Source organism: Aspergillus pseudonomiae, assembly GCF_009193645.1.
Source record: "Aspergillus pseudonomiae strain CBS 119388 unplaced genomic scaffold BDV37scaffold_82, whole genome shotgun sequence".
Lineage (NCBI taxonomy): Eukaryota > Fungi > Ascomycota > Eurotiomycetes > Eurotiales > Aspergillaceae > Aspergillus > Aspergillus pseudonomiae.
Window position 1 is genome coordinate 117,436 of NW_022476074.1, and position 13,781 is coordinate 131,216.

Here is a 13,781-nt window from a genome sequence, read left to right on the forward strand (position 1 = left end):
GGCATCCGTTCTCTTCTTTCTGCTGTACTTTCCATATTGCTAATTCATCGACAATCCAATTTTCATCATCGTCAGCCCAGTCACCGCGACGTTCAGCTACGGAGTATATCAGTCGTCGCGGCCAGTACGAGATAGCATTCAAGATACGTACATTCCCAAATGGGACGTGGCTCGTCCGATTCTGTACAAAACTCCTCCGAATAGTCCCAGCAGCCCTCTGTCTCACTCATGTCACTCATATCTGGATAGGTTTGTTCACCATCAGAGCCGGAGCGAGCGAGTACTTGAGGGGTGTCTTCGCACTCCGATTTCACATTCTCAGTAGAGTCCTTGTTGCTGCTCACGGTGTCGCATGTATCCGGTATTGCGTTTTTGCGGCGTGCCGGAAGCGTCTGGGGTAGCTGAACTTCGCCTGCCATGCTATTCTTGCGTCAATCGACAAGTCTAAACAAAAGGTGTCTGAGTGCTCCCGGGCTGACAATATTAGGGATATGATGTTTTCGTTCCTTCTCACATGTCTGGTGTCACTGTATCACCACCTGGTAAATCACCGTGGTACATTCATTAGCACATCATTCACTTCCATCAGCAGGATTACATGGAACCGCTAAAGACTTTGGGGCGTCCTGGACGCTCGCTTGGGCATCCATTACAGATGCATTACAGACCTCTATAGTATATAATAGAGGCGCGTGGTAATTCTTCAATCTAAGTGTGAGATGGACCTAGCCAACTTTGATCCCCTGTTGAGTTTATTGTAGGAGTCATCCCATCACATCCTGAGATGACGTTAGGTGATACAACTATGCCACAGTCGCTAGCTTACTCCTTTCACAAATCAGTCAGAATAGTCGCAGATCGTGAGTAGCCGTTCACAAACTCGTAGCAGGATCATATCAAAGTTGTGGTGGTCTCGCATGCGAAAACTACGTTGTTTATCGCTTCAATGGTATATACGTCTATGTGGTGTGTCCAGCTTCCTCTTGAAGCAGATAATTTAAATCATTTCTTCAGGACCTTCGACGCTATATTCATCGTTTCTTCCGCCATAAGTGGCTTGTCCAGGGCTTGCTGAGGCCACCGAGTACGTCCGAGGCTCCTGTTTCACCACTCGGACAGCCCCTTCCATGTAACCTTTCTATGCTGCTGCTGTTTCGGACAGCTTCCCTCTGGGCTGGAATCTCTTCCGTTGGCTTGATGTAGTTAGCCATATTCAGAGGTGAGTATGACAATGCTCTGGAATGGGCTTACATTGGGGCTCTGCCCCTAGGCAAATAGAGTAGTCTGGCGATTCTCCTCCTGAAACGGCTGATGCTTTCCAGAAAACGAGCATCCTGATTATATGTCTCTCTTTCTTTCCTTTTTTTCTCCAATCTCTCAAACATAAAACATACTCAAGCCGCTGTCCCGCATAACCTGCGCCCAGCTAGTACTATTATCACTACTCAAGGATTGCCCTTGCTTTTCCCACACTTGCGTGGCTATATTCAGGGCGAACTTGAAGTTCTGTAACCCACTTGCCTTGAACGACCTATTAAACCAATTTGTGAACCAGTCTCGTAGGGCCGGGTCAAGCGCTTCACATGCTGCGACAAATGCAGCCCATAGCAGAGGGGCGGTAGGGATATCGCCGCAATCACATCGCGACAGAGAGTCTTGAATCTGCCAGACCTTATCTTGCAGTATCGTTGGATCCACGTCGTATATTCGCCGGTAGAAGAAGATCAGCAATGCTTTGTGCAGAGCAAGAACCATATGATTGCTCAGTGTAGAGTTGGTCTGGAAGTCACCATTATTATTATTCAAGTCGTCTTCATCGTCTTCGCCGTGGAAAGGGGTGGAAGGAGGTCTCCATGTGCATATATACCGTTCGAGACTACGCGCTCGCGAAGAAAACTGTCTAAAGTCCAGGATACTTGACCCACCGTCTAGATCGGACATGTCTCGCTCATTCCCGAGGCGCGTCACTTGAGACAATAAGAATAAAAGAGTCTCTGGCATAGCAAACGCATGAGGGTACATTGTAGAATCCCATCGACCGGGAATCTCAAGGTGAATGTCATTCTCGCCCAGATGCTGTTCTTTCAGTTCATTCATTCTCTGATCGAGTCGGCCTTCCCATTGTCGAAGGCGAAAAGAGCGACTAGAAGCCACGGACGTAACGGTATCGGGCGACGCATCCATTTCTTGTTGTACACTAGAGCCTCTTACGTGCGACACTGATGTGCTCTCGTAGAAGATGCGGAGATACACATAGCAGTGGTGTAACAGTCGCACTTTCCGTGATTTACGTGTCTTGGGGATACCGCGAAAGCGAATCCAATTTTCGCAATCCAGCAGACATCTCCTAATGCGATCTTCATTGCCCTGATATGCCTGTTTATTTCCAAGCAGTTGGTTAGTCTTGGCCCACAAGGATTTCCATCTATTTACTTCTATATCAGAAGAGATACCGATGAGATATTTGGTCACTTACGAAGACGGTGTTCATACACATCAAAGCGATGAGGATGTCTTTGTATTTACTCCTTTTCAGGGTAATTGACATATCTCGAAGCGCCATCTTGAGATAGTTCTGCGCGGAAACAGCATATGACTCTGATTGCTTTTGCCAGTATTCACGATGGCCTTGCGATGTTGAAATTGCGCGCTGCATGTAAGCACCAGTAGCTAGAATTGCATAAAAGATACACAACTGTGCATTACCTGGTTGCTCCCCCATGGTCAATTGAGCGAACGTTCCCATGGCACTCGGCACATGCAGAATCTGCCAGGGAGACTTTCTGGATTGCACCGGGGAGAATAATCTGATCACCTGGTGTTTATATACTGATAATAGAAAAGGCGCATCCGGAGGAGCCAGATTGGGAACAGTCGGTGTGTACTGGATATTTTGGGACAATGATGGCAGTCCCATCAACATTTCTGAGCCCTCAGTCCCAGGCTGCTGTGATGAACGTTCGTGGTTTTCTATCCCAGTGGTGTTGAAGAAGCTTTCCATTTGGAAGTCGCCTGCGGGATTTACATCTAGTCCCCCAAAAAGACATTCCATCAGAGGGTCATGGATCAAGGTATCCTCAAACGCCGTATTAAAGTCATCCGCGATAGGAACCTGCTGAAATGGAGGGGACGTCATGGGAGGACATGCCAGCGCGTCCGTAGGCTTAAGCTCTGACTGAGGTGTGCGAAAGGCACCAAATGGCCCAAGGCAGGTATGGAAATGGCCATCAGGATGCTGCTCCTGTTCTTCACAACGATCATCAATCTGAAGCAACAAAGTGGCTGCGTCGCCTGGATTCACACTGTCTACCAGCTGTTCACTCATCCTCTGCCGCATGTCTTCGGTGAACAAAGGTCGACGGCATCGTGAACCTTGCGTGTCAATTGCATCAAACACGAGCCTAACCTCGTACTTTTCACAGGTCAGGCCCAAATTTCGACACACTAAGCACGAGGGACGAGTTTCGTCACATTTCACATGACGGCTACGGCATGTGGCACAGCCTCCTAGAGACCTAGGTCGGGTTGTTGACATGGTAAAATGGGCAGACAGGGCGCAGGCAGGTTACCTCGATCCGTCGCCTAGAATTGTGATCATTGGGAAAGATATCCCAGAGTTGTTGAGCATGCGAGACCGGTTGGAGTCGGGGCTACGGAATGACTTGCCTATTTTCAAGCATCAAAAAAGCGGGGGATCGAAAAATACGAGGATCCACTTTCCTGGATTTAAATCTGATAAGATATCGTTGGTAGATTTTCCCAAGTGTCCACACCAGTACAGTATCACCATGAACTTCCGGGTATACATATGGTAACAGAGACACAATCTGTGCCTTCATGCAAAAACAACGGTTTAATGAATCCCAGCATATAACAAATCCTCCAAGTTGCTTTCACCCTACAACATGTCCGAGACTGAAATCCCAAGATAAAAAGTCACAATCAGAAGTATCCCTATACCAAGCAGCCATCGCATTCCAACAAGATATATTCAAAATCGCTTCACCTGGAGAGGGTTAGGAAATGACCAGAAAAGGGGGGAAAGAGGATGTTAGAGCTCACCTTCATGATTATTTCTCGTCACCATTGCCATGTATCACAAAGCCAACATGACCACTGCCGTGCAAAATAACACAGCAACCATCATCACTGGGCCTGGCAGGAGTTAGACAGTGCTCCTCAAAGTTCCTTTTTAGAATGATACGCACCTTCCCGTCCAGCCCATAAGCTTGCAGCTGCAGATGCGGATTCGGATTCGGATTCGGTTGAATTTGGCGTGCCCAAGTTCGAGGCAAGAGCCCTGGCAAGCTTGTCGCCCATAGTTCTCAGGGTGTCGAAATCTGTGATATACGTCTTGTCCATGACGTTATCAGGGAGAACAGCACGTTCGCCAGTGAAAAGAATATCTTTACAGTTCATGAGCAGCTCCTTCTTTGGGAGGTTTAGCCGGCAAGAACACTTACAAGTAACATCTTTAGACGAATGGGCATTGTTTCCCTGGAGATTATCGTTGGGGAAGCATGTCTTCGCCATCAGCCATGACGCTTCACCAGTAATTTGGGGGTCATCCCCATTAGAGTCGCCGAGGATCCCATAGTACATCTTTCCATTACTGAGAATCGCCGGTTAGATGGGTATTGGTACAAAGGAGGGGGAACATACCAAATCACAGCCGCAATATTATTTCCTGGCAGAATATCCTTATTTGCAGCTAGGAACCTATCGGGGATCACGATGTAAGGCACTGCATATGCAGACAGAGCCCCCCAATTTGTCTGGGGCTGGCCATCTTGGTTTCCCTGAAAGAAGCATATCAGAGGATGTAAATGTGTCACAGACGGCTTGCCAATTACCTCGCATTTATGGTTAACTCCATCGCAATCCACATCCATATCAGCCACCCAGGACAAAGCAGCACCCTAGAGTTCAGGAGGTCAACAGTGAGTCTACTGGGGCGAGGCTCTTCGATTCAACACACCTCTTTAAAGGATACCCAGTCGCTGTGTATGGTAGACTTTTCCGAGCTACCCAGGCTAAAGGGGTATGTTGCGTCCTTCGGAACTATGCTAGCTGCTGCAGCTGCTGCCTGAAGGACTGAGACCGGCAGCGAGTCTGCTGCAGCAAAATCTGCGGCTGGCGGCCCATGACTGGGGTTATTGAAAGCCGACATATCGGCCGTCTTACCCAGGCAGAAGCTACCGAACATAAGATAGAGAGCCGAGAGACTCACGGTGGTCTTCGACGCCATCATTTTGTACAGTGCGGACGCCAGTATTAGTTGAAGTAAGGGGCGGGTGTAAAGAACGCGAATAAGATAAGGTAGAAATGGGTAGAAGAGTTGAGGCTCTGGGAGACAAGAGAGATTAAAGTCTTGTAGCGAGGATAAATTACCTTGGATTTCGTCACTTAGGGTCATGATTTGACGAGGAACAGTTTCCAAGGGTCGCGCTCAGGATGTTTTTGCTTCTTGTCATAATTCCTCCATTAGCCAAGGCTGCCGAGTAACACAAACCCCCTTTGTTTTTTATTTTTTTTTTCCTTTTCTTGGTCTTCTAGAATGCATTTGTTATGGTATAACGTGGTCTGGGTTAGGGCACCAGAAGCGCAGTCATCGTAGTTAGTCATTAATCCTTCCCCGGATTGTTATTTTTTCTATGTTTTTTTATGACATTCTCCCAGACAAATCTGGGGGTCATTGCCTAGTCATGCATGACTCTACTGAAAAGACTCAAAGAATACGTATTCCACACGTACTATAGCTACTGCTCTGTTGTGCATAGAAGCAAGAGATTAGTCATGATCGTTATGCCCATTCATTAAGCGCTCTATTTATTCCTATCATGCCAAGAACTTACTAAACTACCGAACGGGCCTTCATTTCACTAGGCCGATATAACTGCCTTCCTTCTAGGCAGCCTAGTTTGTCGGGATTTTACCGTCTTTTACGTACGTGCGTGAAAGAGTGTGTGAGAGAGAGAGAGCATCATCGTCAAATCTCCTCCACCATGTCCAGAGATTCGTCCCAAAATCGGGTTCGACTACCCACAAAAATCCTCCATGAATTGGGACTGCTCTCCCTCTGGAAATCCTCGCTAGATGTGAAATTGCTTTGCGCCCAGCGATTTGTTCGGTTGTTTGCTTATGGTGGCTCCACGCTCATCTTAGCCTCGTACCTATCCTCGTTAAACATATCCGATGCCCAAATTGGTCTCTTCATGACATTAACTCTGGTCGGCGATGTGGTCATTAGCTTCTTCCTGACCCTTTTCGCAGATGCGATGGGCCGCAAAGCTGTTCTGCTGCTAGGCTCAGCTTTGATGGTAGGCAGTGGTGTCATTTTCGCTGTATTCGACAATTTCTGGATTCTTCTGGCAGCAGCAGTTCTCGGGGTGATCAGCCCAAGGTAAGCCTTGAGAATTCGTTCGAGTGCTTTATATATAGATTCGCTTACCTGGCCAACAGTGGAAATGAAATTGGGCCCTTCCGAGCCGTTGAAGAGTCCACCCTGGCTCATCTTACGCCTCACGAATCCCTGAGCGATATATTCGCCTGGTATTCTCTGATCGGCACCGCAGGCACGGCCCTGGGCATGATGGCCTGCGGGTGGGCCATCAATCTCTTACAGGTTAAAAGGGGGTGGCAATTCATTGCTGCTTGTCAGGTAATCTTTTTTGCGTACGCAGCTATTGGTGCTCTCAAATGCATTCTCGCTGCTGCCTTGAGTCACCACGTGGAGGCAGAGAAACAAAAACCTGCTGAGCGACAAGATCAGCAAGGCGAGAACGGTGAGACCCAGCCTCTCCTGGGCGAGAGGACCCGCGGCGAACAGCCTCCAAAGAAGACAAGCTTCTTTTCTTTCCTGGGTGACAGGGATCTCGTGGCATTGGTCGTCAGACTCTTCATTCTATTTGCTCTCGACTCATTCGCATCGGGCTTGGCAACTTTGTACGTACTTCATAGGATCGCCGTGCCAGTGCTTTATAATTGCTGCAGAAAGCCATACTAACGGCTACAGGTCGTGGATGACATATTTCTTCAAACGCAAATTCTCCCTGCCGGAGGGTGAGCTCGGTTCCATCTTCTTTACTACAAGCATTATCTCCGCTGCGTCGATGTTGGTCGCCTCTTCCATTGCCAAGCGCATTGGCAATGTCAAGGTAGGGACATAGTACAGGAATATTATGTGGAAGGTACCAAAGCTAATCATGAGGTACAGACGATGGTCTTCACCCATCTCCCTTCAGCCATCTGTCTGGCTCTTATTCCGGTTCCGAACATATTACCTCTAGCCCTGACCTTCTTGGTGCTCCGGGCCTGTACCCAGAACATGGATGTGGCACCGCGCTCGGCTTTCCTCGCTGCGGCGCTTCCCTCGGACAAGCGCACCGCCATCATGGGTGCCGTTAATGTGGTCAAGACAGGCAGTCAGAGTCTAGGGCCACTTATCACTGGGGTGCTCTCGAATCATGGTCTGTTTGGTCTTTCCTTTACCCTTGCGGGTATTTTGAAGGCCGTCTACGATATCGGCATGCTACTCAGTTTTGCCGGGACGGAGCCAGTCCGTCGCCCAAGATCTGCTCCAGATAGCGAAAGTGCTTGAGTCGCACTTGAGCTGAAGGCCTCGCATTGGTGGGTGTGTCGATGCGACTATGCATTTTGATGAGTGCGACAGCTTATGTCCGCAGTAAAAGGCAGCAGAAGACGGAGGTATAGTTGGGAAAGTGCATTGTATTGATTTTTGTCCTTCACATTCAGGCCAGCATTATCGCAGCAAGCCCAGAAAGATGACTGTATCTAGGTTACTAATGTTTTGCTAGAAAAGTTCTCCCAACAGACCCCAATTACAATCTCTCAATGAAGGTGACCTTCTGAATCAGCCGTCATAGTTTGTTTCCTGATTGTAAGTAACCAGTCACGCCAAATTCACCTCCAACAATATATTTGGAATTGCAGTACTATTCACTGGCATCGAGTACGTGAGATTCCAGTACATGAAATCACTGGGGGTATGTTAGCCTCCGTGGGTCAAGTCCAAGTTGTCAGGCAACATACTTGATGGTAGCATCGCTTGCACTGTATGATACCCTCAGCTTCGAGTCAAAAGTGCCAGACACTCTGACATCTAATCCTACAAGATCTTCCCAGCCTGCGACGTCCTTCTTCTGGGTAAACGGAGAGACTAAGAATTGGAACTGGGAGTCTGGAGTTCCCTGGGGATAGGTTAGGTTAAGATAACCCGGACCCACGACTGCGTCGATAGCCTTCTCTGTTGCATATAACTATAAGATGTTAGGTAGGAGTCCTTTGGTGCCTCCTCGAGTAGGGAAGGGGGCGCATACTGTAATCCAACCAATTCCAGCTCCAGTATCCCACTGGACCACCGCCGAGTTGAATGTAGACGGATTCATAGCCGGCCCGCCTATCACAGTCTCATTGAAACTTTCTGCTCCTACACTTATCCTTTCGCCTAACCACACACTGATGTTCCGGGTGGAATAGTCGTAGGGGATTGACTGTGCTGAAGTGGTGACCATGTGCTCCCCAGGGAAGGTCCTTAGAGCATCTACTGCTGTGGCCGGGACCAAGGAGTTATGAAAGCTTGAGAGGATAGCCACAAGCGGAGAAATGGCAAAGTCAGCGTTATGAGACATCATGTAAACCTAGTCGGTTAGCCTCGAGAAGGCCGGGAAATAGTAAGCATCTGATACCTTGTCAATCACAGGTGAGGTTTCCTTCCCAACAAGGGTCCAGATGTGCGCGGACATGATTCCGAAATATTTCTGCATGTCGAATCCATAAGAGCGGTCCCATGGACCTGCAAGATTCTTGAGCTCTGCGTGATATAAATCACCAATACTTCTCCAGGTCGCTTGCAGCATTTCCTTTCCTTTTGCTTTCATCACCGAACTTTCTGCAGCGTACTTTGTCCACATCGTCAGCGCAATCAAAGAGACACCAGTATACGTCGCGCTATTGAATTCCGATAGAGTGTTGGCTCGGTCGAAAAGATCAATAATCTCATTCGCATAATTCTCACCGGCCAGCGTCATGTTGGCATCTGCGTATCTCTTGCCGGTCCAACCACTCACGATGGCTCTCATCAATGCCTTCATCAATGGTTATTAGACAAGCTAAATCTTTGCACCACATGAAGCCAAGTCGTCTCTTACCGGATTGGTATATGAGGGATACAGATTGTCACCGTCGACTCCTCCCACTCGGTAGCTATCTCCAATGGTGCTATTGTAAAGGGATTCGAGCATCAGTTGTGTCACATCGGGGCTGACCAGATGGGGAAACTCCTCCAAGGCGATGATAAAGGCCGTCCCAATAAAGCCTCTCCAGTTGGGATCCCAAGTGTCATAGAGGCTCGACTGATACGCCGCAGTACCCACGGTGGGTTCCTCGGGGTACACAGGGTAATCCCCATACCTGTCTAGGTGAGCAGGCAGTCGACACTTTACGTTCAACCACAGACCCACCATTGATCCGTAGGGTCCTTGAACTGCGCTTCGATCACATTCTGGATGATTGCCATCGCCTGCGCCACATCATCATTCTGGTTCCGAGCCAACAAGCCCACTGCGTACCAGACGGACGCCCTTGTGTCGTGCCGCAGAGCTGTGGCCGCACTAGGACTGAAGACATACGCGGCTGTCGGGTCATATATTCGGTCTAAATAGTCCATCGATTCTGAAAAGAGCTGGCATGTCTCTTCGGACCACATTTCAGAGCACAAGCTACCCCAGGCAGTCGTCGCGCATGCTGCAAGTACTAGGGCCCGGCAGATGATTGACTTCATATTCAACAACATCCCTTGATTCAAGTAAAACGCGCGCAAGGAGTGTTTGGGACACTGCCACCAGAGGGGGGCAGCTGGGCCGAGTTATAAATACTACGTACGTACATTTCCCCGGTAGGCGGGTCAGTTCTATCAGGCTGTGGGAATGGCTCCAGTCAACTAGATCAATCTTTTTACTACAAGAGCTACATTAATTGGTGCGAAATCATACCACAGAAATTTGTCCGGTGCGGCGGAGCTTGTCGTTTACAGTTTAGTACATAATTTTATATGTATGTGTTTAAGAATGGTACAAATTATCGGAGTTCATCCGATGTTCCTCACATCACAACATCAACTTAAACGCAGGGTTTCTGTCATCATTATAACCCATGTACTGTGCGTATTTACCCTTCTTCTTGTCCCTGTTGACCTTGGCACAATAGAAAATGTTGAGAAGTACCCTACGATGAAAGGTTAGTCGTCAATGGTCATCTCGATCAAGCATAGCATGCATGTACTTACATGAACCATGCAAAAACAAGGAGGCCTAGAATGATAGTGTGACCACGGTGATACTGGGGTTTGTCCTTGTCAGGATAGTTGAACGCTAGTCGCTCGTTAGTGCATAGCTTTCTGGGAGGCCCACAACTAGGCCAACTTACTAGCAACAAAGCCACCGCAGTTGGCGATCGTCAGCTGCATCGCTGACGTTGTCGCACGTTTGTAGTGTCCAGCTGAGTTATTTGTATTCCACACCAGAATACATGGGACGCTACTATACATGCCAGTGGCCATAAGGAATGTCATTCCATACTTGACTTGGGCAGACTGGATATTGGCAATAGCTGCGTACCCAGCAATGGCAATAGGCAGAGTGAAAAGCATAATAAGACCTCGCAGCTTCAAGCGATCCGAGATAAAAGCCACAAATACTGTTGCCCGTTAACCCCATAATGATCGTGGTCTATGGTTTGCTTGACCTACCTGTCAAGACGGCTGCGACAGCATATGGAATCACCGTCCACAACTGCACGGCATTTGGGTCAGTTGTAAAGCCGCTTTCGTCAATAATAGTAGGTAGCTAGATAAGACCAGGCCGCCGATCAGTTATCTCCGGGAAAAGTTTGTAGAACAACCCAACATACAAACAGCCCGAACGAGTATAATCCGGACAATATGGCAAAATACGCCGCTGCAGAAAACCACATCTGGGGTTCTAGCAGTCCCCTTCGCACTTCAGACCATCTCAGGGTCTCCAATTCATCTCCAGAGTAGCTTCTTTCCTGTCAGCATAACTGCTTGGACAGGGGGAAACAAAAAAAAAGAAATCAATCAATCAATAATTTTGGGGGGAGGGGGGAGGGGCGCATTCGTAGCATGTCCGGCACAAACCCTGCAAGTCATACGGAGCAGAGAGGAAAACGTACGTCTGAGGTGCGGATGGATTATCAAGCATAATCCTTTCCTGTGCAAAGGATCGTTCTTCGGGGGTCAGAAACGTCGCTGTTTCTAAGCTATTTGGAAGGCCAACATAACTGAGGCAGCCGCATAAGAATGTCTGTTTAATGTTAAAGTGAGCCAGTGCCATCTTTCTCATGTATAACAGTGCCTACCAGTAGCCCCTCAATAATCAGAATCCAACGCCAGCCCTCCAGTCCGCCCCGAGGGCCAATTTCAGCTAATCCACGAGCTAAAAGCCCTAGTATTGATCATCATATGTGAGTTCCATGGAAAATATAGGGAGGAGATCAAGTTCATAGAAAATTATACCTCCAAAAGCACCAGACAACGACGCAGCGGTGTAAAACAATCCAATGCGCAAGGCTAGGTCCCCTCGTCTGTAGAAGAATGATAGATACAGTACCTAATGGTATCAGCCTTGTATAATGAAGGGCAAGGAAGCGCATGCCTACCATCCCAGGAAGTAATCCTCCCTCCGCAATGCCCAGAATAGCACGGACAGCCACAAACCCCGCAAAATTGCGAACAAAGCCAAGGCACATAGTGATGATACCCCAAACCATAGTGAGAAACGGTAGCCAAATTTTCGGTGACGCCTTCTTCAGGATGAGGTTACTCGGGAGTTCGCTGGCGTCAGCAGAGCTCCGGTTAGCCCAAACGAATTGTGGCGCATAGATATACATGCGATGATGTTGGCTCTTCACATACCTGCATATGTAGGTCAGATAGAAAATTGACAAGCCTATATCATATTGATGACCAGTGATATTGAGGCCGCTCTCGAGGCCGAGGATCTTCGCATTGCCGACATTTGTACGATCCAAGAAAGAACATAGGAAAAGCAGGGCTAAGATTGGGAGAATCCTGTCGAGACAATTTCTCAGCAATTCTGTGGTTTAGGGTGCCGGGCTCTATGTATGCTACCTTGTATCCAATTTGAAAAGAATACTCCGGATCAACCTCTTCTGGGCCATGTCGCCAGCATTTTCTCCCGTAAGTCGTGTGGGCTTCGCATCTTCAACCAACTCTGTGCTTTGCTTGATGGACTCCATGGTGATACGGGCGTAAGATTACCATCAAAGTTCTTCGAGCGCGAGTCAGGATGAGACAAATGTATGAGATACAGAGAGATATATAAAAGGAATGCGACAGATGTGGACCGTCATTCTCGGAGGCCACTTTTGACAACCGATTCTCCCTGGTGGCCATTTTTGGCATCGAAGGAAAGGAAAAAGGAGAAGTAAACAAACGAATACGGGCTTCTTTCCCCGCATTTCCTTTGCTTTTCCCCAGACCAAGAAGAAAGCTTAGCGTGGGGTAGGTATTTGTACCATGCATACTGTAAAATAATGCATGTACTGTGTACATAATATGCACGGAGTATGTATGTATGTATGTATGGTACCGTACATTCGATTGGACGGGTATCGGCGCCACTCGGGACCAAGTCTCATCGGTATCCATTTCTAGTGCCGAGGCATCAATCCGAGAATCAAAACATGAATAGGTTCATCCCCCGCCCTCTTTCCTCTTCAACTTTCCTCCAACCACAAGTTCTCCGAGTTTGAGTGAATTAGAACAACATGCCCAAGTTACCAAACAGTTTGAAAGCACTGATCAACGCCCCAAAGGCACGCCCAAATACGGTTCCAGCTCCACCCAACATCCGATCCATTTACCAGAAGATTCAACAGACAGCACAGTCGAACAATGTCTCGCAGCCATCCTGGCTAGCTTTGTCGGTTAGTACTGCGCTCTCGGTTTTCATACCGCCAAGAGGGGGAGAAGACACATCCACGCCAGAAAATACTCATTTCCTCTCAGACAGCCGCCACGATGACGATGAACTCCCCCGAGTCCCTTGCCATTCTCTTCCAATTAGCCACAGCTTCCCAGCCCATCGATGAGGGTGTAGCCGTTGCTGAATTCATGCGGGAGGTTGGCCTGAAGTGTATTAGCTTCAATGGCATCCCTCGCACCATCAACTGTCTCAACACCTTCAAGGCCAGCCTTCCGGATTCAGTCACTGCGAAACTGTCGCGGTCTCCTACCCGAGCCCCAACGCCGGAGAATATCAATGAGATCGCCCACCGCGGCCGCGCTTTGTGGGACTCAATTTATCGCCCATTTGAGTCAAAGCTATATAGCAAATTAGCCGATTCCCACCCTGACCTACCCATCCATATCATGAACAGTCATTATGGAGCGCTCTTGTCAGATCCGGCTAATCGAAGTACTGGTGCAACTGCGGGTAGAATTTCAACTTCAATAGTCGCCGTTGCATGCCTGCGTGCTCAAACAGGCGTTGGCCCGCAAGTGACATCACACGTATTTGGGCTGCGCAAAGCGCTCGAGGATGGGACCTGGGTGGGCGACGTTGAAAGCGAGGAGGGGGCTAAATGGCTTGCAAGTGACGAAGGCAATACTTGGATATTGAAGAGCGTGGATGATATCGTAGAGTCGATCAGTGAAGGGACAGGGTCCAATTTCGCCCCTAGACGGGGCTCCAAACTCTAAATACAGCGAGCTCGTAAAG

The 13,781-nt window shown here is 48.4% G+C and overlaps 5 protein-coding genes across 5 annotated transcripts; 2 read left to right on the top strand and 3 right to left on the bottom strand.

Moving 5' to 3' along the window:
- Positions 1–1,367: 1,367 nt before the first annotated feature.
- On the bottom strand, positions 1,368–3,627 carry BDV37DRAFT_297129 (Zn(II)2Cys6 transcription factor). Its single transcript, XM_032090264.1, has 2 exons — positions 2,477–3,627; positions 1,368–2,376 (listed from the first exon to the last, which is right to left on the bottom strand). Exons 1-2 carry the CDS (start codon positions 3,533–3,535, stop codon positions 1,378–1,380), a joined length of 2,058 nt encoding a protein of 685 aa, XP_031937543.1. The 5' UTR covers positions 3,536–3,627; the 3' UTR covers positions 1,368–1,377.
- A 266-nt stretch (positions 3,628–3,893) lies between these two features.
- BDV37DRAFT_274641 (glycoside hydrolase family 75 protein) lies at positions 3,894–5,248 on the bottom strand (the record flags this gene model as incomplete). The annotated part of the gene is made up of 5 exons (XM_032085271.1): positions 3,894–4,006; positions 4,209–4,612; positions 4,663–4,799; positions 4,854–4,919; positions 4,979–5,248. The coding sequence occupies 5 exons, from the start codon at positions 5,246–5,248 to the stop codon at positions 3,894–3,896; spliced, it is 990 nt and encodes a 329-aa protein (XP_031937544.1).
- Positions 5,249–5,930: 682 nt separating this feature from the next.
- Positions 5,931–7,881, top strand: BDV37DRAFT_211184 (putative MFS transporter). The gene is made up of 4 exons (XM_032080015.1): positions 5,931–6,403; positions 6,463–6,945; positions 7,016–7,157; positions 7,217–7,881. Exons 1-4 carry the CDS (start codon positions 6,006–6,008, stop codon positions 7,598–7,600), a joined length of 1,407 nt encoding a protein of 468 aa, XP_031937545.1. The 5' UTR covers positions 5,931–6,005; the 3' UTR covers positions 7,601–7,881.
- Positions 7,882–7,912: 31 nt separating this feature from the next.
- On the bottom strand, positions 7,913–12,297 carry BDV37DRAFT_297131 (putative MFS transporter; the record flags this gene model as incomplete). The annotated part of the gene is made up of 11 exons (XM_032090265.1): positions 7,913–8,000; positions 8,053–8,279; positions 8,340–8,660; positions 8,709–9,107; positions 9,171–9,432; positions 10,307–10,391; positions 10,447–10,716; positions 11,555–11,648; positions 11,698–11,872; positions 11,954–12,092; positions 12,195–12,297. 11 exons carry the CDS (start codon positions 12,295–12,297, stop codon positions 7,913–7,915), a joined length of 2,163 nt encoding a protein of 720 aa, XP_031937546.1.
- A 531-nt stretch (positions 12,298–12,828) lies between these two features.
- On the top strand, positions 12,829–13,762 carry BDV37DRAFT_274645 (uncharacterized protein; the record flags this gene model as incomplete). Its single annotated transcript, XM_032085272.1, has 2 exons — positions 12,829–12,987; positions 13,070–13,762. 2 exons carry the CDS (start codon positions 12,829–12,831, stop codon positions 13,760–13,762), a joined length of 852 nt encoding a protein of 283 aa, XP_031937547.1.
- Between the last annotated feature and the right edge of the window lie 19 nt (positions 13,763–13,781).